This window comes from Schistocerca serialis, chromosome 2 (genome assembly GCF_023864345.2).
Source record: "Schistocerca serialis cubense isolate TAMUIC-IGC-003099 chromosome 2, iqSchSeri2.2, whole genome shotgun sequence".
NCBI lineage: Eukaryota > Metazoa > Arthropoda > Insecta > Orthoptera > Acrididae > Schistocerca > Schistocerca serialis.
In genome coordinates, this window is record NC_064639.1 from 233,191,363 (window position 1) to 233,217,763 (window position 26,401).

The 26,401-nt window shown below is 43.1% G+C and overlaps 1 protein-coding gene across 1 annotated transcript; it reads left to right on the forward strand.

The window, feature by feature from the left end:
- Positions 1-26,294, forward strand: LOC126455497 (hemolymph lipopolysaccharide-binding protein-like). The gene is made up of 5 exons (XM_050091248.1): positions 1-83; positions 2,464-2,597; positions 2,676-2,802; positions 18,253-18,552; positions 25,889-26,294. The coding sequence occupies exons 1-5, from the start codon at positions 71-73 to the stop codon at positions 26,041-26,043; spliced, it is 729 nt and encodes a 242-aa protein (XP_049947205.1). The 5' UTR covers positions 1-70; the 3' UTR covers positions 26,044-26,294.
- The last annotated feature ends 107 nt before the right edge of the window (positions 26,295-26,401 follow it).

The window sequence follows — 26,401 nt, forward strand, 5'->3', positions numbered from 1 at the left end:
GTCCGAACCTGGCCGGCCAGTCGTCCCTGCGCCTCAGAATCCAGTCTGTCGCTGATCCTAGCTCCACGACATGGTCTCCACAGGTACAGTGAGGACTATAGTAGTCCTTCCACATTCTTAATGTTTTAGAGATGCGTTCTTGACTCTGTGAACAGAACAAACGAAATACTATGAGGGACATTTTCAGTTTAGTATGAATGAGGAAATTGATAGTGTCTTGAGAAGAGATTATAAAATGAACATAAGAAGTAAAACAATGGTAATGGAATGTAGTCCAATTTAATAAGGCGATGCTGAGGGAATTAGATCAGAAAATAAGAAGCCGAGGTAGTAAATGCGTTTTGAAATTTGGGCATCAAATTAACTGATGATGGACTAAGTTGAGACGATACGTCATTTCTGAAAATGAGGAATTTGTTAACAATCAATTTAAATTTAAATGTTAGCGAGTATTTTCTGAAGGTATCTGTCTGGAGTGTTCCCTTGTACGGAAATGAAACGTGGGCAATAAACAGTTCAGAAAAACGGAGAATAGAAACTTTAGAAATGTGGTGCTACAGAAGAGCGCTAAGGATTATGTGAATTGATCGAGTAGCTGATGAGACGGTACTGAATCCATTTGGGAAAAACCGAATTTATGAGATGCTGAGGCATCAAACAATCGTCAATTTCGAAAATGTGCGGGATAAAAATTTAAGAGGGAGGCCAGTGGATGAACTCAGTAACCAGGTTCAAATAGATGTAAGTTGCAGTAGGTGTTCAGAGATAAAGAGGCTTGCACACGATGGGGTATGTTGGAGAACTGCATCAAACCAGTCATCGAACTGAAGACCACAATAACATCGATAAGAGCCAATATTGTGTTTGGAAGCAACAAATACCAATCTAACAGTAAAACTTTTCTACGAATGCATCTAAGTGGCGTTAGTTAATGTATTTAACAACTAAATAGTATATTAACAAATGTTTACTAACTAATATAGTGAAATTTGTCCCGAGTACAGTGTAGCGCTAACGTCTTTATGCCTCTCTCTATAATGTGGACAGAAACTCAGTTATGAAAGTCTTTTGTTAGTGATGGTCATATCGTCGTGAACTTATTATAAGGGACTTAGTGTTACAGAAGTTCCATAGTTTAAAATGAAAAGCAACAAATATCGGTTTAAGTGACTGCGGTTTATTTTAAAACAGAATTTCGATGGATTAGGCTGGTTAATACCTGGCGATGTAAAACGGTGGAAGTAAAAACCGTTTGAAAAATCGAAGTATCTGTGTTGCCCAAACTTTAATTTAATACATATTTTTAATGTTATTTGAAAGCTTTATATGTATAAGCTATTCGTTCTTGTATCAAATCAATTATTTCGAGCGACCAATAATGACACACATGCAGTATATGAAAAATGCGAATTCGGAATAAGCAGAATTGATGAAACGTTTATTAATAGCACTCCAAGTAATGTCTGCCGAACTTCGAAGCTTGCACGAAGATTTTCAGACGTCTCAGTCGACCTCAAAATTATTACAGTCTTACGTTACTGTAGTAACGTTCTAGCATGTTAGAGATACTTTGCTGCGACTGGTCCTTGAAGTGGTGTGTATCTGTCCCTACGAATACAGCCATTCTAAAGAACGACTTAAGACGGCCAGTCACTCTCTCAAACTTATGACATTAATAACTAGAGAGTCTGACATAATGGACTTCAGACTGTCTCACTTGCACATTACGGGAAGGTAATATCTACAGAAACCATAACTTTATTATTTTTGTATTTTAGCTTTTAACAAGGGATGTGTGGTGCAATTAAAGTCGTTGATACAGTGCTACTGGTATTCTCCTCCTCTTGGGAACATGTACGGGGAATGAAATACGTTCATTAAATTCCTGTGGTCAGTTTTAGGGACAAACTGCTACTTTTTGAGCAACTAGAAACAGTTCAGTTCGAAATTGTCACCTCTCTGTTCGACGCCGCAGGAAACAGAACCTATTTATTCTTCTTATTAAAACATTCATATCGAAGCTATACAAGTTTGTCAGCGAAACGTGACAAATTGTACCACATATATTAGAGTATATCAACCAAGAGCTGAAATGAATGAGGACAAATAGAGGCAAGTGTTAAAGATAAGAAAAGTTCAATACGTGAACAAGGTGGTAGCTGATTTCCACACATTCAAGATAGGATATCGTCACTGCAAGTGATCAACCGTATCCTGGTATCGGTAATCCGAACACATAAACTCGCCGTTGAATTAGATGCAAAACATTGTCTCTCTCTTTAATGGAAGATGCTACTATCATTATATTTGGATCAAAACACTGTGTTCATATTTTTCTTCTCACAAATTCGTCGCTTTCAGTAAGAGTCTCAAGTACGTAAACATATAGGCTAGGAACACTTAGAATTCCAAAACCGTAATGGGGTAAAGAGGCATTCAGTTACCTCCTGATTTCTTTTTCAGTGTTTACCATGACTGGAACAATAACCGTGTTTACTGTGGCAGTTTTAATCGTGAGATTGTCAGTGTCTGCAGCAGAGTCAGCACATACTTTGGGAGCAACTTGTCAGCTCCCGACGGTGCACTCGATTGCTAAAGTAAGTGATGGAACGTGTTGTATGAGCTAACAAAACTTAAAGACTTGTTCTGACGTGATGTTACCGCTCCATTTATAGACAACCGTAACTCGCAAAGGACCAAACCCAGGGCATGACGGTGACAAAGCGGCAAGTTGCTCGATATACGAAGTGGAGGTCACGAATCACGTCACGATAAGCCAGGGATCTGAGGCAGCGACACCAGGTGAGAGAATTTCCGTTGTTTTTCATCATCAGCGGCGTCTGATGGATGAATAGTTACTAACAGTATCTTTTAAAAAATTCATCTTTTATTTAGTTATTTACTGATACAATTGTCCGTAACTCTCGACATAATCGAAAGCTCTGAAAATATGTCACCCACAAAAAATCTGAGCGATATTTCCATAAGTCTTTGTACGTATAATTCTGTTGCGAATTTCCATTACATATGACCGTGAATGAATTACAGACTGCGGCAAACGAACAGCACTATGCAGAAATATAGATACTAATATGACTAAGTACCTAGTCGCGAAACCATCTCCTCCCACTCAGATCCAAACGGTTGATCTCGAGGGTCTGCAGATACATAGATAGTTGTCGAAAACTTCTGAAAGGCTTTAGATATTATTGCAACTGAAAAGTTATTTTAGTAATAATTAAATTACCAGAACTTAGCTCGAACTTATAACACACATTTAACTGATAATTAAACAATTTAAAATTTCTATTGCTAATAAGTGACGGCTGCAAGAGTCCTAGCTCAGTGGTAAGTTTTTAATGGTGTTTTAGTTACACAGTGATAAAATATGTCCTATTACAACAGTAAACAAATTTAAATAAGGATAATCTTTCTACGGATCAGCTCATATAAACATTTGGATCCGTTTTAAGCACCACATACAACTGATTAACGCCTACAGAAATGTTTAATAGTTATAGGTTCGTCAGTTGGACACATAAAAACTAACGACGATTTTTTTACCAAGAGCATGTCTCCTTCCTGCAGCTCAGTACGTTTTGTTTAAGAAAATGTTTTGCTTAGTAGTAACAAATTTCTTTATTTTTCTGTACCTTTTATCCTGGAAGTTGTGCTGACGCACTTTCAATATCAGTGTTGTTCTCCCAGGGCAGATTATAATTCAGAACATCTGCAGTTTATCTATATTCCTGATATGCACGAATTCAGCAGCACAAACTACGGATACTAGAAGATGGTTGGTTCAAATGGCTCTGAGCACTATGGGACTTAACTTATGAGGTCATCAGTCCCCTAGATCTTAGAATTACTTAAACCTAACTAACCTAAGGACATCACACACATCCAAGCCCGAGGCAGGATTCGAACCTGCGACCGTAGAGGTCGCGCAGTTCCAAACTGTAGTGCCTAGAACCGCTCGGTCACGCTGGCCGGCGATACATGGTAGGGACCACGGGTGTACGCACAGTAGCAAGCCGCGCCGCTGACATCAAAATGAACCCAAGCAGCGCTCAGTAGTCCGAACTGCTATAATGTATTGAGTTGTAATTGCGCTTACGACCAAAAACAAGGTTCTTTACGGCCGCGTAAATTTTTATTAGTGAATGGCGACTGAGACAGAGTTACGCCGTAATTACCAATGTATGAAGGGATTCCTTAGAGTAAGATTTTAAGTGAAAAATAATGGTGCGCTGTGCAATTGCCAATTGTACTAACCGTAGCAGACAAGTGCGTCATGGGTTCGAAATGCATTCAACACGTTCTTGATAGCCACTTTTTCAAAGTAAGAGGAGTGTCTATGACCGCCCTTTGCCTACCACTGTCTCCCAAAGAACTGTTTCATTCCGAGGTGTAAAGCGGGCGAAATCCTGTCAGGTAGTGCATGCAAGAGAGAGATTCTGATAATTTAAGACAGAAACTCGATGTGCGATTCTAGAACTGTCATCTTCTGAGAAGGACTTATCTTCTACAGGAAAGTGAATGCGAAATAAGGAAGTTGAAGATATTGTTTCAGAGATAGGAGATATTTCTGAGAATTGCACCAAATACAAAGAGGAAAATTTTCAAGATTTGAAGGAAAATGTAGAGCTGTTAGAGGTGACTACAAAGTATGTTGCTTATTGAATCAAATTACAGCACACTATACGTCAGATAAGTGATGATAACCTGAATATGGGATATTAAAATCTCGAAACTGGTCCTAGTTTGAATAAATATTTGTCCAACTGAACCCGATTCCTCTAAATTAATTATCATGCCTCTCAGATGCGGATGTCCTACGTACCAAATCTGTCTTCTATTACTCACCAGAGTAATTTTCATCATTAATATATCACATGCAATGTACATCTCTGGATATGTATTCCGTGGGAAAACAACTGAGGACTATAGCATTCGTTTCTCTGAAGCATCTTTCCTTCTTCTATATTGGCAGTATTCAGATGTGTTTAAAGGAGCACGAGATAGTATAGAAATATAGGGATTTTGATCAATCAGTGGATATTTTAGCTTACTTCACCACATGGACGTGTAATAATTTCTGAAAACGAAATATCAATTGATATTTATTTTACCTTATTTCACCACATGGACGTATTATAATTTCTGCAGACGGAGTCTGATACCATGGAGTAAACAAGTGCAGAGAAAGGACACTATTACATAACGACGAATGTAGGTATTCGCAAGACGTTTACCACCGAAAGTGTAATGAAAATGGCCCGTAGGCCTGCTCCCTCTTGGATATGTACATGTATATTCCACAAACGAAAATAGAATATACGTTACGAATACCTTCGGAACTTCCCAAAGGCTGACGATTGTAGTGTTCTTCGGAAGTGGAAATCACAAAAAAAACTTCCCTCTTTCCACGCTATTATTCCCACTACACCATTTGTATAGTAAACTAATAACACGTAAATGTTTCGGGAAAGAAGTGGCTTCAGACAGTTTCAAGAGGATTTTTAAAGCAGCTGCCTGAAAGTTTTATGGAATTTGCTTTGAATGTGGAAAGAGAATTTCAATAATTACACATCAGTTGCGATGATCGTAGCCTAAAAGTTATAATATGATTAAATGACACTATAAATGAGAAGTAGCCAGGAATGGAACACTTGGCTGTATTGCGTTTCGTAAGGTCACGCACTTTCATCAGAATGAAAACTATCGACAAGAAAAATAATACGAAGGTAGTAAGCGAGCAGAGAGTGATCAAAAATAGGAAGTGGAAAAAATAAAAAAAGACTTTTAACATAACTTTCCAGATCTGAAAAACCTTTTAGCAAAGTTAAAGACATCAAAATGACACTGTAGGAGTTTTCTCCGTACTACAGGTCTATGTGAATGTGTGAGCTTTCTCCCCCAGGAAAGAAAACAGTGTCCACCGAGATGGTGAAAGAGGTTGACGTCCTAGCATTTCACCTGCCATAGACAAAAATTATCTTAACTAATAATAAAGCTTCATAATGATAACAGCAATAATATGCTAAAGCATGGTAAACCTCGATTACATTCATACCTGCGTAAGAGTTGAATATATGTGCGCCGTGTGCCTATAAGCTTCAGTGCAGAGCGGCGTGGCGGAAGGGTTCACCTTGACATCATAGCTCACAACCCTCCTGCGCGTAATTCCTACAGTATATTCTAATATCCATGGGACAAACTGTCCTTTGGAGCAAACACTGGCGGGAAAATCTGTCTGTCATCAACATTCAGTGATTCGAAGTCATAATAGCGAAACACATGCAGATGTACAACTAACACTTCACAGTGGAAATTAATTATATTCGATTAATTCAATTACAAAATTACTTCCGTTACCTACAATACAGAATCTCATTGACAAAATGAGATCAACTACACTGTACATATTTCGTAAACATGTACTGAAATATAATGAGAAGCTACACTTTTCAGAGAATTAGATGGCCATTTAATATTTACACTAAGGTGACAAAAGTCATGGGATATCTCTTAATATCGTGCCAGTCCTCCTTTTTCCCGATGTAATGCAGAAACTCGACGTGACGTCGTTGGAAGTCCCCTATAGAAATAATGAGCCATGCCGCCTCTATAGGAGTCCATAATTGCGAATATGTTGCCGGCGCAGAGTTTTGTGTACTAACCGACCTGTCGATTATGTTACCTAAATGTTGGATGGGATTCATGTCGGACGATCTGTGTGTCAAATTCATTCGCCATAACTGTCCAGGATGTTCTTCAAACCAAACGTGATAACTTATGGCCCGGTGACATGACATCGTTGTTTGGCATCACGAAGTCCATGAATGTCAGCAAATGGTCTCCATATAGATCAACACAAACATTTCCAGTCGATGATCTGTCCACTTGGACCAGAGGACCCAGTCCATTCCAATGTAACACAGCCCACGCCATTATGGAGCCACCACAAGTTTTTACAGTGCGTTATTGACAACTCTGGTCCATGGCTTTGTGGGTTCTACATCACAACTGAACCCTACCATCAGCTCTTACCAACTGAAATCGGGAGTCATCTGACAAGGCCACTGTTTTCCAATCCTCTAGGGTCCAACCGATCTGGTCACGCCGCAGACGATGTGCTGTTAGCAAAGGTACTCGGGTCAGTCGTCTGTTGTCATAGCCCATTAACAGATTTGTTCCTCATACGTCCCATATTGATTTTTGCGGTTATTTTACGCAGTGTTGTTTATCTGTTAGCACTGACATGTCTGCGCAAACGCCGCTGCTCTCGATCGTTAAAGAAGCTCGTCGGCCTCTGCGTTGTCCGTAGTGCCTGAAATCTGATATTAAAGGCACACTCTTGACATCTTGTCACTGTGAATGTCAGAATATTGTATTTCCTAACGATTTCCTAAATGGAATGTCCCATTCGTCTATCTTCAACTACCATTTCGAGTTAAAAGTCTGTTAATTCCCGTCGTGCTGCCACTTTCACGTCGGACGTCTTCTCACATGAATCAGCTGAGTACAAATTACAACTCTACTAACACACTGCCCTTTTATACCTTGTGTTCGCCATACCACCGCCATCTATATGTGAGCATATCGCTGTATCGATACTTTTGTCACCTTAGTCACAAGTGTAATAAGAAATGCCAAGAAAGGAAGGAAAATATATTTGCTTAACAAGAGTGATAGGGCACAAATCGCAGAATATCTGAGTGACCACCATCAAACGTTCATTTCTGAGGAAGAGGATGTGGAACAAAAATGGAAAAAATTCAGAAACATCGTCCAGTACGCCTTAGATAAGTTCGTACCGACTAAGGTCCAAAGCGAGGGGAAAGATCCACCGTGGTATAACAATCATGTACGAAAGGTACTACGGAAACAAAGAAAGCTTCATCATAGGTTTAAGAGTAGTCGAATCATAGCTGATAAGGAAAAGCTGAACGAAGCGAAAAAGAGCGTAAAGAGAGCAATGAGAGAAGCATTCAACGAATTCGAACATAAAACATTGGCAAACAATCTAAACAAGAACCCTAAAAAGTTTTGGTCATATGTAAAATCGGTAAGCGGATCTAAATCCCCTATTCAGTCACTCGTTGACCACGATGGCACCGAAACAGAGGACGACCGAAGAAAGGCAGAAATACTGAATTCAGTGTTCCGAAACTGTTTCACTGCGGAAAATCGTAACACGGTCCCTGACTTCAGCCGTCGCACGGACGCCAAAATGGAAAATATTGAAATAAACGATATCGGAATTGAAAAACAACTGCTATCACTTAGTAGCGGAAAAGCATCCGGACCAGACGAGATACCCTTAAGATTCTACAGTGATTATGCTAAAGAACTTGCCCCCTTTCTATCAGCAATTTATCGTAGATCGCTGGAAGAACGTAAAGTACCTAGCGACTGGAAGAAAGCACAGGTCGTTCCCATTTTCAAGAAGGGTCATAAATCAGATGCGAATAATTATAGGCCTATTTCGCTTACGTCAATCTGTTGTAGAATAATGGAACATGTTTTGTGTTCTCGTATTATGACGTTCTTAGATAATACAAATCTCCTTCATCATAACCAACATGGATTCCGCAAACAGAGATCATGTGAAACTCAGCTCGCCCTATTTGCCCAAGAAATTCACAGTGCCGTAGACACTGGCGAGCAGATTGATGCCGTGTTCCTGGACTTCAGGAAGGCATTTGATACGGTTCCGCACTTACGTTTAGTGAAAAAAATACGAGCTTACGGAATATCGGACCAGGTTTGTGATTGGATTCAGGATTTCCTAGAAGAAAGAACACAACATGTCATTCTTAACGGTTCAAAATCTGCAGATGTAGAGGTAATTTCGGGAGTACCGCAGGGAAGCGTGATAGGACCTTTATTGTTTACAATATACATAAATGACTTAGTTGACAACATCGGTAGCTCCGTGAGGCTATTTGCAGATGACACGGTTGTCTACAAGAAAGTAGCAACATCAGAAGACTCGTACGTACTCCAGGAGGACCTGCAGAGGATTAATGCATGGTGCGACAGCTGGCAGCTTTCCCTAAACGTAGATAAATGTAATATAATGCGCATACATAGGGGCAGAAATCCATTCCAGTACGATTATGCCATAGGTGGTAAATCATTGGAAGCGATAACGACCGTAAAATACTTAGGAGTTACTATCCGGAGCGATCTGAAGTGGAATGATCACATAAAACAAATAGTGGGAAAAGCAGGCGCCAGGTTGAGATTCATAGGAAGAATTCTAAGAAAATGTGACTCATCGACGAAAGAAGTAGCTTACAAAACGCTTGTTCGTCCGATTCTTGAGTATTGCTCATCAGTATGGGACCCTTACCAGGTTGGATTAATAGAAGAGATAGACATGATCCAGCGAAAAGCAGCGCGATTCGTCATGGGGACATTTAGTCAGCGCGAGAGCGTTACGGAGATGCTGAACAAGCTCCAGTGGCGGACACTTCAAGAAAGGCGTTACGCAATACGGAGAGGTTTATTATCGAAATTACGAGAGAGCACATTCCGGGAAGAGATGGGCAACATATTACTACCGCCCACATATATCTCGCGTAATGAACACAACGAAAAGATCCGAGAAATTAGAGCAAATACGGAGACTTACAAGCAGTCGTTCTTCCCACGCACAATTCGTGAATGGAACAGGGAAGGGGGGATCAGATAGTGGTACAATAAGTACCCTCCGCCACACACCGTAAGGTGGCTCGCGGAGTATAGATGTAGATGTAGATGTAGATGTTATACAGCTCATTTTCCGGCATAGGAAATGTGGATTTTGTACACTAGATTATCTTTGCGTACTTTACTGCGTGACATTTTACATATGCGTTATCGTGAGGATCAGGGAAAGCGTTTGATAGTGGCTTCACGCACCAGCATTTTGTGTCCACAGTGTTCAGATGAAGTTCACCGAAGATAGAAAAGTGCCTAAGCTCATATGATGAGCTTCTTCATGAGAACGATCTTCCTGCCTCCCAGCAAATCTTTGTGTGATCCGAATACAGGGACCCATCCTGAGAAAAGACCTGATGAAAGAGGCAGATGTGAGAGACAAAGTTTAGATCTGTGATTTTTTTTTTTGCTGTTTTCTTTTTTGGGTATAATATGTAACTAGTTATGTTTTAGAGCGACTGCAAGTTCGTTATTTGTGAAGGTGTTACAGGAGCAGCCACTCCAAGCTCGTTATTTATGAAGGTGTTACAGGAGCGTTATCTGAACTATGTGCAATTAAACACTGGGGTCGTGGTGCCGGCGGAAACAACTGAAGTTTAGTTACTGGTAACGAACAATTTATGAAAGGAAACGGCCGAGTTCTCGATCCTGGTATGGGACAGTTTCATGGTATCCATGTCAAATACTTTGTGATAAATTACATTTTTCAAGTTATATACACATTACGCAGCCTTTAGCGGCAGTTGGTTTCGACCTCATTCGCCGTAAGTAAACACTGAACGTAAGTATAAGTAATGTGAATAAGATAGATATCACACCTTACATTTTGCGCTCTTTGACTTGAGTGCATCGCATAACAGAATAAATATTTACAAGCATCGATAATTGATGTAAGCGAACGATCAAACCTGCAGATGTCTTCATACATTAACAATGTACGTGGATCAAAAAGTTACACGGAAGATAAATAAATGCAGTGAAATATTTAGCACGTAATTAGAGAGTGAGTATATTAAGACCATACCTGACAGAATTTTTGTTCTTTGAACCATGTAAATATCAGTAATAAAGAGCTAAACAGTTATGAGTAAATAGACTGCCCTACTTGTTACACGAATAAAAGTACGGTAATTCATGCAGCAGATTGAATATATCTTATTTTTGTCTTTTTTCATGTTCTGATGAGAGAATGTCTTGGGAATTATTGAAGAAAAGATTCTGTGTTGATTCATTCTGTTCGTCATGCATTTTTTGAGCTTTTTTTTAAATTGCGAACATAACGATAACTGTTCGAGGATGTCCTTTTTAGTTTTTGCTAGCAATGTGTAACAAACAAAAGTTGTCTTTTATGTTCCCAAGGAAGTGTCCATGACATTGACAATGTGTGATCCAAGGCTGGTTTTTATTTAGAGGGCATCCATACGTCCTTCAAAGCCAAAGCGTGTTGCAAAGTTTCTTCCTGTTTGTCCTACATAGAACCCACAACAAAAGTATGGTAAGTTTATATATGCCAGACTTCTGACGCTACTCTCCAGTGAATTTATTATTGTGAATAATCTTATGTTGTAGTTTATTGTCGGTATGGGAAGACGTTTTCACATTATGTCGAACACAGTTAGTTTGATACGTTACCGAGGAGGCAGATAGGCAAATTTTGGCATTTATTTTTTACCTTTAGGTTTCTTTAGTGGTTCCTTTAGTTTACTTTTAATCTGTTCAGCTTCGATGTTTATGAAAGATAAATAAAGATACAGTACGCAGATATAGTATGTGTATATAGTATGTACATGTATGTTCAAATGGCTCTGAGCGCTATGGGACTTAACATCTGGGGTCATCAGTCCCCTAGAACTTAGAACTACTTAAACCTAACTAACCTAAGAACATCACACACATCCATGCCCGAGGCAGGATTCGAACCTGCGACCGTAGCGGTCCCGCGGTTCCAGACTGAAGCGCCTAGAACCGCTCGGCCACGCCGCCCGGCGTAGATGTAGGGATATAGTACGTAGATGTCCCGTATGTTGTCGACTGGAGACAGATCTGATGGTCGAGGAGGCCAGGGTAATATATTGACACTCTGTAGAGCTTGCTAGACTACAGCAGCTGTATATGGGGGCGCGTTATCCTGTTGCAAAACACCTCCGTGAATGCTGTTAATGAATGACAGCACAATAGAGCGAATCTCCAGATTATCGTATAGATTTGCAGTCAGGGTGTGTGGGATAACCACGAGAATGGCCGTGCTGTCATACAGGAGTAGGTCCACCGTGTCTAGAAAGCAGACAGCTTGGTTTCAGCCCCTCGACTGGTCTCCTAAACAACACACGGCCATCACTGGCATCGAGGCAGAACCAAATTTCATCATAAAACACATCACACCTGGATACTGCCCGCCGATGAGCTCCCGCTTGATACCAATGAAACCTCAAATGGGGTCAGTGGAATGCACGTTACAGGGCGTCGGCTCGGACCTGTCCTTGAAGTAACAGATTTTTAACAGTTTTCTCTGTCACTGTGGTGCCGTCTGCTGCTCACATTACTGCTTCCTATGCAGTACGATGCACCAAAGCCGAAAACAATGATCTCTCTCTGTAGTGCCACGAGAGCGTCCGGATCCTGGTCTTCTTGCGATCATATATTCGTGTAACCACAGTTGCTTGCAGTCATGTACAATGGCTACGTTCCTGCCAAGTCTTTTTGCAGTTTCACAGAAGGAACTTCCAGCTTCTCGTTGCTCTATTATGCTACCTCGTTCAGACTCAGTGAGATTCTGATAATGGGGTCTTTGTCACCTTAAAGGTATTCTTGACTAACATCAATTCACCACGTCCAGTCTCAAAGGTAAGTGAGGCACACCAACATTACGGCGTGTATTTAAAGCAAATCCTGACTTGCATACTCACAGTGGCGCTACTAGCGCTACTGGTTTGAGATCTGAAGAGACATCTTTCATGTACAGAAACGCCAACCAACTCTGATGTATGTCACACAGCTGCTATATATACACTCCTGGAAATTGAAATAAGAACACCGTGAATTCATTGTCCCAGGAAGGGGAAACTTTATTGACACATTCCTGGGGTCAGATACATCACATGATCACACTGACAGAACCACAGGCACATAGACACAGGCAACAGAGCATGCACAATGTCGGCACTAGTACAGTGTATATCCACCTTTCGCAGCAATGCAGGCTGCTATTCTCCCATGGAGACGATCGTAGAGCTGCTGGATGTAGTCCTGTGGAACGGCTTGCCATGCCATTTCCACCTGGCGCCTCAGTTGGACCAGCGTTCGTGCTGGACGTGCAGACCGCGTGAGACGACGCTTCATCCAGTCCCAAATATGCTCAATGGGGGACAGATCCGGAGATCTTGCTGGCCAGGGTAGTTGACTTACACCTTCTAGAGCACGTTGGGTGGCACGGGATACATGCGGACGTGCATTGTCCTGTTGGAACAGCAAGTTCCCTTGCCGGTCTAGGAATGGTAGAACGATGGGTTCGATGACGGTTTGGATGTACCGTGCACTATTCAGTGTCCCCTCGACGATCACCAGTGGTGTACGGCCAGTGTACGAGATCGCTCCCCACACCATGATGCCGGGTGTTGGCCCTGTATGCCTCGGTCGTATGCAGTCCTGATTGTGGCGCTCACCTGCACGGCGCCAAACACGCATGCGACCATCATTGGCACCAAGGCAGAAGCGACTCTCATCGCTGAAGACGACACGTCTCCATTCGTCCCTCCATTCACGCCTGTCGCGACACCACTGGAGGCGGGCTGCACGATGTTGGGGCGTGAGCGGAAGACGGCCTAACGGTGTGCGGGACCGTAGCCCAGCTTCATGGAGACGGTTGCGAATGGTCCTCGCCGATACCCCAGGAGCAACAGTGTCCCTAATTTGCTGGGAAGTGGCGGTGCGGTCCCCTACGGCACTGCGTAGGATCCGACGGTCTTGGCGTGCATCTGTGCGTCGCTGCGGTCCGGTCCCAGGTCGACGGGCACGTGCACCTTCCGCCGACCACTGGCGACAACATCGATGTACTGTGGAGACCTCACACCCCACGTGTTGAGCAATTCGGCGGTACGTCCACCCGGCGTCCCGCATGCCCACTATACGCCCTCGCTCAAAGTCCGTCAACTGCACATACGGTTCACGTCCACGCTGTCGCGGCATGCTACCAGTGTTAAAGACTGGGATGGAGCTCCGTATGCCACGGCAAACTGGCTGACACTGACGGCGGCGGTGCACAAATGCCGCGCAGCTAGCGCCATTCGACGCCCAACACCGCGGTTCCTGGTGTGTCCGCTGTGCCGTGCGTGTGATCATTGCTTGTACAGCCCTCTCGCAGTGTCCGGAGCAAGTATGGTGGGTCTGACACACCGGTGTCAATGTGTTCTTTTTTCCATTTCCAGGAGTGTATATAAGGTGCAACGGTGCACGGTGTATGGGTCTGCGAGGCCTTCTTACTTAAAGATGTTGGACGTTGTGCACCATGATGGGCTTCGGTTGGCCACTGTGGCATTCAGAACTAGCCCCATACCAAGCCTCTGTGCATAGGCTGGTGAAACGCCACTTCACATGCTGCGGCGGCTATTTACGGTGCGCCAGGCGTATAAAACTTTGTCCACACCATACACGCCTGCATACCATACCGTTGCTCAGCTTCCTCTGGCACGGCTATTTCATAACCGGCAACGAGCGACGCGGCCCTATGGGATTCGCGCACAGGATTGCCGCTCAGCGATTGATATGGCTGGTCTTCATGTTTTCGGTCGCGGTTGGAGCAGATTTCCACCTTGGCGCCTCCGGAGACCCAGACTTATTTTAGATTTGACTAATTTTAATAAAGATAGTACACCAGATTTTACATTTAAATCACAGTTTTTTAACATTTTAGATACGCATCACGGTTTTACCGTCGTTTACACTGATGGCTCTAAACAGGAGAATTTCATTGGCTGTCCTGTAGTGTTCCCTGATCATGTTACCCGGATTCGCCTCCCTGATGAATATACCGTTTTCGCAGCGGAGCTCCACGCGATCCTGAGGGCACTGGAGCGGACGAATCGTGTTCGGGGCAATCGATTTCTCCTCTGCTCCGATTCTCTTAGTTCCTTACAATCGTTGCAGAATATGTACCCAACTGAGGAGATGGTCCACCTGATATATGACCAGCTGTACTTGCTCCAACGGCGGGGTAAGGAGGTGTCCTTCTGCTGGGTGCCTGGGCATGTAGGAATATGGGGCAATGAACAGGCCGATCGGGCTGCCAAGGAGGCCTGCAGAGAGCAGGATGTGGTCCAGTGTCCTATTCCCTTGCAGTGTGTCATTTCAGCACCCCACAAGAAGTACATGGAGTTGTGAGAGGAAGAATGGCTGGCGGTGACGGCCAGTAAACTGCGGTTGGTGAAGTCAACAACTCGGCCGTGGCGTACCTCCTGCCGGGTGCTCAGGCGGGAAGAAGTGACCTTCACGCGTCTTCAGATTGGGCACTGTCCTCTCACACACAGCTTTCTATTACGGCGGGAGGATCCCCCGATTTGTGATGCTTGTGGTGTGCACGTCTCTGTCCGGCACATTTTAACAGACTGCATTTTATACCGTGATTCAAGGGCAGAAGAACAAGTTGATGTGGATCTGCCCTTTGTTTTAGCTAATGATGAGACGTGTGTGTCTAGGGTTTTAAAGTCTTGTGATGTGTCTGGACTCTGGCCTAAACTTTTAGGCTGGAGTTTTCAGTGTATTGCAAAGTGACTGGCTCCTCCCTTCTTCCTTGCGGTCAGCCAGCCACTACCATCTGTTATACTGTTTTAGCTCCCTCTACCACGTTCTTACTGGGTTGTCATGTTTTACTGCTGCCGGCATGCTTCGTCCCACCCTTCGGTGTGGGTAGGCACATATTTTTCCAAGCTAGTTTCCTGTGTTTTACGTTCTGTTTTATCTTATTGTTCTGAGTCTTTTCTTGACACCTATCTCAATCTGTTACTGAGCGGGTGCTGAAGACTTTACCGTCGTGCGCCCTTAAAACCCTCTCCATCCATCCACACGATAAAGTAATGAGACTGACGTGAAACTAATGTTGCTTACCGTTTTAGTCAAGTTTAGTGTTGTCTCCTTCAAAGTAGTTCCCTTCTTATTTCACACACTTTTTCCAGCGCTTCTGTCACAGATGGTAACATTTCTCGAACTCATCTTCTGTAATATCCTCCAAGACCCTTCTCAAAGCTATTTGGACATCTTGTGTTGTTTGAAAATGGTGTCCCTTGACCGCCGTATTGACTCTTGGAAATAGGAAAAAGTCACACGGAGCGATATCTGGTGAATAAGGTGGCTGTGGTAGTATGGGATGGCGCATTATCGTGATGCAGAATCCAATTATCAGCAATGTTGGCACGGACACGAAGAATTCTTTCTTTCTGGTAATATTGGTTAACTGTTTGTCCAGGAGGCACCCACTCTTTATGTACAATTCCCTTGGAATCAAAGAAGCACACAAGCATGCATTTCACTTTTGACTTTGACATTCGTTCTGCCTTCACTAAACATTTTATGCCAACGAAAAACTTGACCTCCTCTCCAAAACCGTTCTGAAACTTACCGTAAGTTGTCGTTGCGTTTTCACCCAATTTAATGCAAAAAGAAATGGCATACCGTTGCGCAATATTATGCAGCTACATTTCTGTGACGAGAGACACAAACACGTGTTACCTTATTACAGCACAACTCACTACTGAGCAGTTGCCCAATTTAATGCAAAAAGAAATGGCATACCGTTGCGCAATATTATGCAGCTACATTTCTGTGACGAGAGACACAAACACGTGTTACCTTATTACAGCACAACTCACTACTGAGCTGTTGCATCGATGTGCCGCTTGAAGTAGAAGCACCTTATAGACCAAGGTCAAAGATATTGTGCCCACGCAAGCCTACAGGGGTGCCACATCTTGCAAAGAAAATCATTCTCATTACTTTGTTGTCGCACCTCGTATATATATATATATATAAATTTCTGTATATGAAAGATGACGTCTATTGGCATACGAGAGGCACTAGTAGAGCCACTGTGAGTATGCAAATCGGGTTTTTATATATATATATATATATATATATATATATATATATATATATATATATATGCAAATCGGGTTTATATATATATATATATATATATATATATATATATATATATATATATATATTTGCATACTCACAGCGGCTCTACTAGTGCCTCTCGTATGCCAATAGACGTCGTCTTTCATATACAGAAACGTAAAGCAACTTTAATGTATGTCACACAGCTTCTATATATATATATATATATATATATATATATATATATATATGTGTGTGTGTGTGTGTGTGTACTCGTATATTTTCGCTTCATCTGCGACATTATCTAGTTCTTATTTTGGGCCACTGAATTATAGTGTCATTCATATGTCTTTTAAAATATATCTATAAACTGTGGATGAGTTAAAAAGAATTCTTGTTCTATGTTATGTCTAAATAACTCAACAAGCAGGTCTGCGAGACTGCGACCAATGCCATACCTTTGTTTTGCGTGTGAAACTTGCCATTGAATGAAAAATAGTTATGTCAGGGGATTAATTCAAATAATATATGAGTTTGCATTGTTTAGAATTTTACAGTGGTGCTTGAGGTGGTACAGTGCTAAGTGACGCTTGAAGTGATGTAAAGAGCTCCACCACAGGGCAGTGGACGATTGGAAACGAGTGAATTTCAACGCTGAAATCACACTTCGCCCTCTTTCGGGTTGGTGAATTCCTGGAGAATGTTACCCGCCGTAATGCGTAGTGCCAACAGTGAAGTACAAAACAGGTCGTCTTACAATTTGAGGCTGTTTTCCTTGGTTACATTGTGGTCCCATTATTGGGCTTGGGGAACCGCTAACTGCGGAAGGACATGAACAGATTTCACAGTATTGTGTACCGTGTACAGCAGAGGCAGAGCTCGGACGATGACTTTTTGTATTGGCATTACGACGCATCTGTCTTAAAGCAATTGTTTGTGGACAGCAACATTCCTAAAAAGGACTGCACTGCCCAGAGTCCCGAGTTGAACTCAATTCAGCAGTTTTGGGGTGAGTTATAACATAGACTTCACTCCAGACTCCAGCGTCCCACAACACTACCTTACCTGTTTTTGGGTACTAAGGAAGAATAGGACACCATTCCTCCACAGACATTCAGACACCTCATTAAAATTGTCTCCAGCAGAGTTCAAGCAATCGTAAGAGCGAAAGGTAATCACTCTCTATACCGATGTCTACTAACGGGTGTCCATTTACCTTTGATAAGATAGTGTAGGATATAGGACCAACACAAAACGATCGGAGGCTAACACTTATGCTGTAAGCATGGTCTAAGACCTTTAACAAGTAAGTAACGAGAAGAAATTGTTCAAAAACAAAAACAGAATTATCATACAGATTGAAATTTCGACTGTTTATAGAACGAATAAATGTGTCACTATCTTTTTACGCTACAGCAGTTACTCTGTTTACAGGTACTCCAAATCTAAATCCTAGTGTCAACAACAACAATGACTCATTGACGACGATTACAACACATTGGAGTACGCGATCTGATTACGAAAAATATGATGGAGTTGGTTCTTATAAATTGCACGAGTCACCGAGGACGTGGTCGGAGGCAAAGAAGATCTGCGAAGAAGAAGGCGCCCATCTGCTGATAATTAACTCAAAGGCAGAAGAAGAGGTCATAAAGAAAGTCATGAACCGTCACCGTCGCTTGTTCGTTGGATTCCGCTACCTGAGAGAAGAGAACTACTACGAAACGGTTCTCGGTAAGTGTCACAGCACCCAGAATATAGCACGTTGCAAGAGAATGCGAATTCGGTGTTGATTCGCGAGACAGTTATCCCTCTACCCTAGATAACATGTTGATAGTAGCTGTGCAATATTTCTCAAAAGTCGTCATACATAAATATAACAGTCCAAAGTGGTGCCGGCTCTAACCTTGGCGTAAAACATTAACATCTGCCACACAAATTTCAAAAAAACCTCAAAGAGGTTCCTTGCTTGAAAATGGTTATTAAAAACTTTCACCGTGGGTGGACTAATAATGGCGTGGTCTACAGGTGATTGCGGTATGAAGGAGGACCTACATGCTTGTTGCGGCATTGGAAGTTTCCGCCTGATATAAAATGATGGCGCCCTACATCCGCCTCAGACGCTGGGATTGGGGATTCTCGTAAGTGCTTATGTGACCAGCCATCATGGCGAATAAGGTGCACTGTACAAGAGCTGCCGACAGTGAACGCAATATCATTAACAGATACGAATAAAATAATCACTCTTGAAATTCAGCCTTGAGGGACACGATTCAATACTATAAATCAATCTAATAGGACATTAAGCACTAAATATCTAAAAAGGCATGGAGACAGGAAGTAGCGAAGCAAAATTGGAAGACGTCCACAAATGGCTCATGTGTGACACTGGTCGAAGATAAAACGCTTCAAGCAGTGTCATAATTCGTCTTTTGATCGATAAACATACCCATTATGTAGTGCACACACAGGGAAGCTTGTTGTAGGCTCATAGGCGTTGTCAGCGGAGTGAAGTTATTAATGGTAGAGTGATACCTATCTCGTAAAGCAACTTTGATAACGACTAAGGGGATGTGTGTATTCCAAGATACGGACAAGGGACCGGCTGATCAGGCGCTCTAAGGTCTTTTCCAAGTAGAGGGTGATGTTTCGGCTCGGACATGCATGATATTCATAGGCTTCTGCAAACAGAACCGAAGCCATTACCTCCAAAAGTCTGTGAAATGCTGCGATTAAAAAATTAAATTAAAGAGGTCGTTGAAGATTCTGTTAGCGTTTCAACTGATCTGCCGCAACGTAATTCAGTCAATGACGTCACACCTGGTGTCCTGTCACGTGCCACACGCAATGTTGTCTCTAGCTCACACACTGAGAAAGAGTTGTAAACTTTACCGCTGATAGACAGAAGTCAACACCACCCGTTTCGGCGATCGCTCGATGTCGACAGATAGTTAGGTGAAAAAAAATGCCTCTGACCACTATGGGACTTAACAGCTGTGGTCATCAGTCCCCTAGAACTTAGAACTACTTAAACCTAACTAACCTAAGGACATCATACAACACCCAGTCATCACGAGGCAGAGAAAATCCCTGACCCCGCCGGGAATCGAACCTGGGAACCCGGGCGCAGGAAGCGAGAACGCTACCGCACGACCACGAGCTGCGGACTGAAGTTGGGTCCTGTCGGACAGTCAATATAAATGGTGATTCAGCCACCTATAGATTTTATGGAGTCCGCAACGTCTTCAAATACCACGCGCAGATTTTCAGATTCTCTTGCTCGCTAAACATAAACTGTTGGTCCTACAGAAAGAAATTAATGGACTTTTTGTCGGAAATTTCATGCAGTTAAGTATTGACTGGCGAGACGTTATTGCCAGTGGCCATAGTTTTCGAATTATTCAAGAGAAACTTAACAAAAGTCAACTTCAAACGGGTTTTTCACGAATATCTCGAAGCCCATGCCCTCCAGCGACAACGTATCCCAGTATAAAAACTTAGCTACACTCTATTTCGCTCAAAAATGTCCTCATTTTTTTTGTAGGACTAGTGGATTGCGTATAGCGAGTGAGAGACTGTGAAAATCTCCCACATGGTTTCTGAAGGCGCTGTGGGTTGCAAATGACCCATATGTAGCGGCAGCTGAATTATCCTGTATGAGCAGAATGTCCGTCCATAATCTGATCCCTGTCTCCTTTGTTGGTCTGGAGAACATCATTCCTCATTAAAACAGTAATAGCACGTCTTTCACTTTTTCTCCGAAATCTTCGTCTTTATCTCCCATACTTTCTACAATTCAGTGGAATGATGATTGGAGTGTTGCCTGGCAAGATCTCTTTTCGCTGTCTTTTGAAATGCAGCGATATTTTGCTGTCATGAACCTAAAGCTGAGAGGTTCTCAAGAAGTGGTCGGCACTTGAACCTCTGAAGCGGTGCACACCTCATTCTAGAAGTGACCCAGACGGAATAGACTGGCCTTACCTCTCCTGAACTAACAGGCGTGGTGGATAGTGCTAATCACGTGATCCGCTCAACACTGGACGTCCTCGCTAAGTACAGCCACCTGGCTGGACAGCATCCAGTTTGCATTACTGGTTACCACCGCGTCGACTGTCTTTAGACGACTCCTTCTGGTAGATGTGTCCAGATCGATAAATAGTCACTGACGCGTGCTTCAACGACATTTCCCACAGAGTACTGTGTGCAAGACTTGGATATCGTAACTACTGATAGATGACGGGGAACGATTCTGTAGCAGCGAAAAGTGCATTCTCTGTTCCAGTTTTCGAAGACACAGATATTCTGCTAACTGCTTTCAACAATTTGAGTCAGAGAGCCCATGGTACTGGAGCTCCAAGTACGCTGTGAGCATTAAAATCCTCACATACGACGAAAGGCAAGGAGAGTAGTAGTTCCATGGTAACGAAAATCTCTTGGTCTGTCGTGTAATGGAGAGAATGATAGAGGGAGCATAATGAAGCTCTGTGCTGCAGAAACATAGTAATTACAACTTCTTGTAGACTGATACTGATGGGGAGAAGTGAGGAGTGGTACGTACCATCACACGAAGATTGCTCTCCTCTTTTAGCTCTCTCTTCACTTTGGTCGTTTCCCTGTGGAGGCTACAACAGCTTAGCACAGGGGTATTAGATAATTAAACTAGGTTTCTTGCAAACACAAGGTCTCATCTGTGCTAGAAGCCTGATTTCCTCCACAGATGTCTTCGATCAATTTACGTTCCACTGTAAAATGTCATTGAGACACTTGTACTTCCATTGTTCCTATTTTTCTGTTGAGGGGAGGATTTTGCGAAATAAGGTGATTTGTTTGAGTAGAATCTTGGTTCCCTCGCGTACTTTTTAATGTTCATAACATTCGCAGTCTTATCAGATTTGCCACACTTACGAGTGCAGAATAATCTGATGGCTTCACTTTGTCGCTGACAAGGCATTCAACATTGTGTGTCTGGATGGACTGGCATGTAATGTGAGGACTACGTTTGTCTGTGGGCTTTGCTTGTTGCATGGAGGAGGTAAATGCCTTTACAGCAAGTCCATCAGTGTAAGGCAACTTGTGTGTGCAGTCGTTTGCGGCAGCTTCTGCTGGCTTTGCGTTGGTGAACTCCTTTCTTGAGACGGTCTGAAGTACCAGGTGATCAAAAAGTCGGTATAAATTTGAAAACTGAATAAATCACGGAATAGTGTAGATAGAGAAGTACAAATTGACAAACATGATTGGAATGACATGGGGTTTTATTAGAACCAAAAAATACAAAAGTTCACAAAATATCCGACAGATGGCGCTTCATCTGATCAGAATAGCAATAATTAGCATAACAAAGTAAGACAAAGCAAAGATGAAGTTCTTTACAGGAAATGCTCAATATGTCCACCATCATTCCTCAACAATACCTGTAGTCGAGGAATAATGTTTTGAACAGCACTGTAAAGCATGTACTGAGTTATGGTGAGGCATTGCGTCGGATGTTGTCTTTCAGCATCCCTAGAGATGTCTGTCGATCGCGATACACTTGCGACTTCAGGTAACCCCAAATCCAATAATCGCAACAACTGAGGTCTGGGGACCTGGGAGGCCAAGCATGACGAAAGTGGCGGCTGAGCACACGATCATCACCAAACGACGAGCGCAAGAGATCTTTCCCGCGTCTAGCAATATGGGGTGGAGCGCCGTCCTGCATAAACATCGTACGTTCCAGCAGGTGTTTATCAGCCAGGCTGGGGATGATGCGATTCTGTAACATATCAGCGTACCTCACCCGTCACGGTAGCAGTTACAAAACCAGAATCACGAATTTACTCGAAGAAGAAAGGCCCGATAACGGTAGATGTGGTAAATCCAACACATACCGTGACTTTCTCGTCGTGCAATGGAGTTTCCACAACAGTTATAGGATTTTCGGTATCCCAAATTCTGCAGTTGTGGGCGTTGACAGACCCTCGGAGCGTGAAATGAGCTTCGTCGGTCCACAACACGTTACTCAACCAATCGTCATCTTCCGCCATCTTTTGAAACACCCACACCACAAACGCCCCCCGCTTCACTAAATCACCACGTAACAGTTCATGATGCCGATGGATTTTGTACGGATAGCATCGGAGGGTAAGCCTAAGTGCCAACCAAACAGTAGTGTATGGAATGCTGGTGCGACGTGCGACTGCACGAGCGCTGCCTTCCCCGTGCATAGATGAACCCAACCCGCTAGTCTCCATTTCTTCCTGAACTCTCTCAGCAGCATTACGCCTTGTGCTCGGTCGGCCACTACGGGGTCTATCGTCTAAACAACCACTGGCTTCGAACTTCGAAATCATTCTCGCCACAACTTCATTTGTCAATGGACGTTTACCCGTTCGAATCCCCTTCCTATGGCGATAGGATCGTAATGCTGAACTAGCACATTCTCCATTCTGATAATACAGCTTCGCTAAAAGCGCCTTTTCAGGTAACGTCAACAAGCTGCGACTGCTGGCGCATCTGATTCTCTCCCTCATTGCAGCTCCTTTTATACACGATTGTTATGCGCAGTCACTGACGTTATGCTGTCCAGCGTCATCTGTCGCACATTTTGTGAACTTTGTTTTTTTTTTGTTCTAATAAAACCCCATATCATTCCAAGCATGTGTGTCAATTTTTATCTCTCTACCTACATTATTCCGTGGTTTATTAAGTTTTCAAATTTATACTGACTTTTTGATCACCCGGTAAATGGCCATCGACAGAATTGTGGTTCCAGACCTACTCGAACAATTTTTTTAGAATACACACTACGTGACTAAAAGTATCCGCACACCCACAAAAAATACGTTTTTCGTATTAGGTGCATTGTGCTGCTATTTACTGCCAGGTACCCCATGTCAGCGACCTCAGTAGTCATAGACATCGCGAGAGAGCAGAGTGGTGGGCTCCGCAGAACTCACGGACTTCGAATGTGGTCAGGTGAATGGGTACCACTTGTGTCATACGTCTGTACGCAAGATTTCCACACTTCTTAACATCCCTAGGTCCACTGTTTCCGAAGTGATAGTGAAGTGGAAACATGAAGCGACTCGTACAGCACAAAAGCGTAGAGGCCGACCTCGTCTATTGACTGAAAGAGACCGCCGACAGTTGAAGAGGGTCGTAATGTATAATAGGCAGACATCTATTCAGACCATCACACAGGAATCCCAAACTGCATAAGGATCCACTGCAAGTACTATGACAGTAAGTGGGACGTGAGAAAACTTAGATTTCATGGTGGCCGGCCGGAGTGGCCGAGCGGTTCTAAGCGCTACAGTCTGGAACCGCGCGACCGCTACGGTCGCAGGTTCGAATCCTGCCTCGGGCACGGATGTGTGTGATGTCCTTAGGTTGGTCAGGTTTAAGCAGTTCTAAGTTCTAGGGGACTGATGACCACAGCAGTTAAGTCCCGTAGTGCTCAGAGCCATTTGAACCATTTTTTATTTCATGGTCGAGCGGCAACTCACAAGCCACACATCACGCCTGTAAATGCCAAACGGCGACTCCCTTGGTGTAAGGGACGTAAACATTGGACGATTGGACAGTGGAAAAACTTTGTGTGGAGTGACGAATCACGGTACACAATGTGGCGATCCGATGGCAGGGTGTGGGTATGGTTAGTGTCAGGTGAGCGTCATCTACCAGCGGGTTTAGTGCCAACAGTAAAAGTCGGAGGCGGTGGTGTTATGCTGTGGTCGTGTTTCTCATGGAGGGGGCTTGCACCCCTTATTGTTTTTCATGGCACTATCACAGCACAGGCCTGAATTGATGTTTGAAGCACCTTCTTGCTTCCCACTGTTGAAGATCGATTCGGGGATGGCAACTGCATCTTTCAACACGATCGAGCACCTGTTCATAAAGCACGGCCTATGGCGGAGTGGTTACACGACAATAACACCCCTGTAATGGACTGTCCTGCACAGAGTCCTGACCTGTATCCTATAGAACACCTTTGAGATGTTTTGGAACACCGACTTCATGCCAGGCCTCACCGACCGACATCGATACCTCTCCTCAGTGCAGCACTCCGTGAAGAATGGGCTGCCATTCCCCACGAAACCGTCCAGCACCTGATTGAACGTATGCCTGCGAGAGTGGAGGGCGCCACGAACTTGTAAGTCTTTTTGAGCCAGATGTCTGGATACTTTTGATCACATAGTGTAGGTAGGATGCTTGTTGCTTTAATCCCCTGAATGTCCATTTCACCCTTGCCTGCCTATGCGTTTAACACAGAATAAGGGAGATAAAAAACTAGTCCTAGCTACATGTGCAGCTTTTCCAGATTTTGGACAGACTGCCCGTCTGCTGCTTACTTTTACAGCGTGTCTGTGGTCAGTTAGAGTCATATGGTCTCACTTTTAATCGCAAATCCCAGTCACGCCATAATCTTACCAAAAAAAATTGTTCAAATGCCTCTGAGCACTATGGGACTTAACATCTTAGGTCATGAGTCCCCTAGAACTCAGAACTACTAAAACCAAACTACCCTAAGGACATGACACACATCCATGCTCGAGGCAGGATTTGAAGCTGCAACCGTAGCGGTCGCGCGGTTCCAGACTGAAGCGCCTAGAACCGGTCGGCCACACTGGCCGGTAATCTTACCAAAATTCCTACAGATTCATCATATCTATATGCATGCGACCTCTGCATGATAAGAAACTAGCCTGCCCCCCTCCTCATTACTAGAATGTAGGGTGTTCTGCAGTTTACCCACAACTGAATGTTTGGGTATAACATTTGCTTCCTGTATCTGTTCAGCTTGCTGTTGTGTAGATGTTTCCCCCAGCAGAAGTGTTCCAGTACCCACTGACCGGACAGATTTCATTTTGCCTGTTGCCACATTGCATCCTTTGTTGTAGATAAACGTTTTAACAGAATAAGATTTCAAAAGAAATATAGTCTTAAAGTTTGTCTTCATTGGAGGAACAATGAAGTCTTTTAGTAATACGCGAAAGAAACGCAACGGATAACAATGAATCCCAGCTTCTTGCTTTTAGGACTGCTGTCGAACTTGAGCTATGGCTGAGTGCTCATTTTTGTGTTCTGGCAGGTCAACCTCTCAACTCGACTGGGTACGTCAACTGGGACGAAGAAGCAGACACCAGCGGTAGTGATGAATTGTGCGGCGCTGTGTGGTTCACAGGGGAGATCGTGAACGTCGGCTGTAGCGACGATTATGCTTTCATCTGTGAGCTGTCAGCGTAGCCACTGCAACTGTATGAAACTTAACATGACTGCCGCTGACAGATTTTTGTAGTACCAATTTTTGTAAACATGTTGTAACCTCCCCACAAAATTCTTTCTCATTTGACGTCCCACACAAAATTCTTTCTGATTTAATCTAAGCTCAAAATTCTTTCACACTTAGCGTAACCTCACAACAGAAAAATTCCTAAACCTCTCAACAGTAAAAATTATAATTATGTCGTTCACATTCAGTGTAACGTCCCAATAAAAAATAAATTCAGTAACCTAGTAATAAAACAATGTAACTAACCTCTCAATTAAATTGTCGCTCACTTATGACTTTTCACTGTGAATTTAACCTGGTAAATTTTGGACG

Bases quoted from the DNA above. Each gene is read 5' to 3' on its own strand.
- LOC126455497 (XM_050091248.1), top strand. The intron at 2,803-18,252 runs GTGAGAGAATTT...CTCTGTTTACAG, and splicing joins ATCTGAGGCAGCGACACCAG to GTACTCCAAATCTAAATCCT. The intron at 18,553-25,888 runs GTAAGTGTCACA...GTGTTCTGGCAG, and splicing joins CTACTACGAAACGGTTCTCG to GTCAACCTCTCAACTCGACT.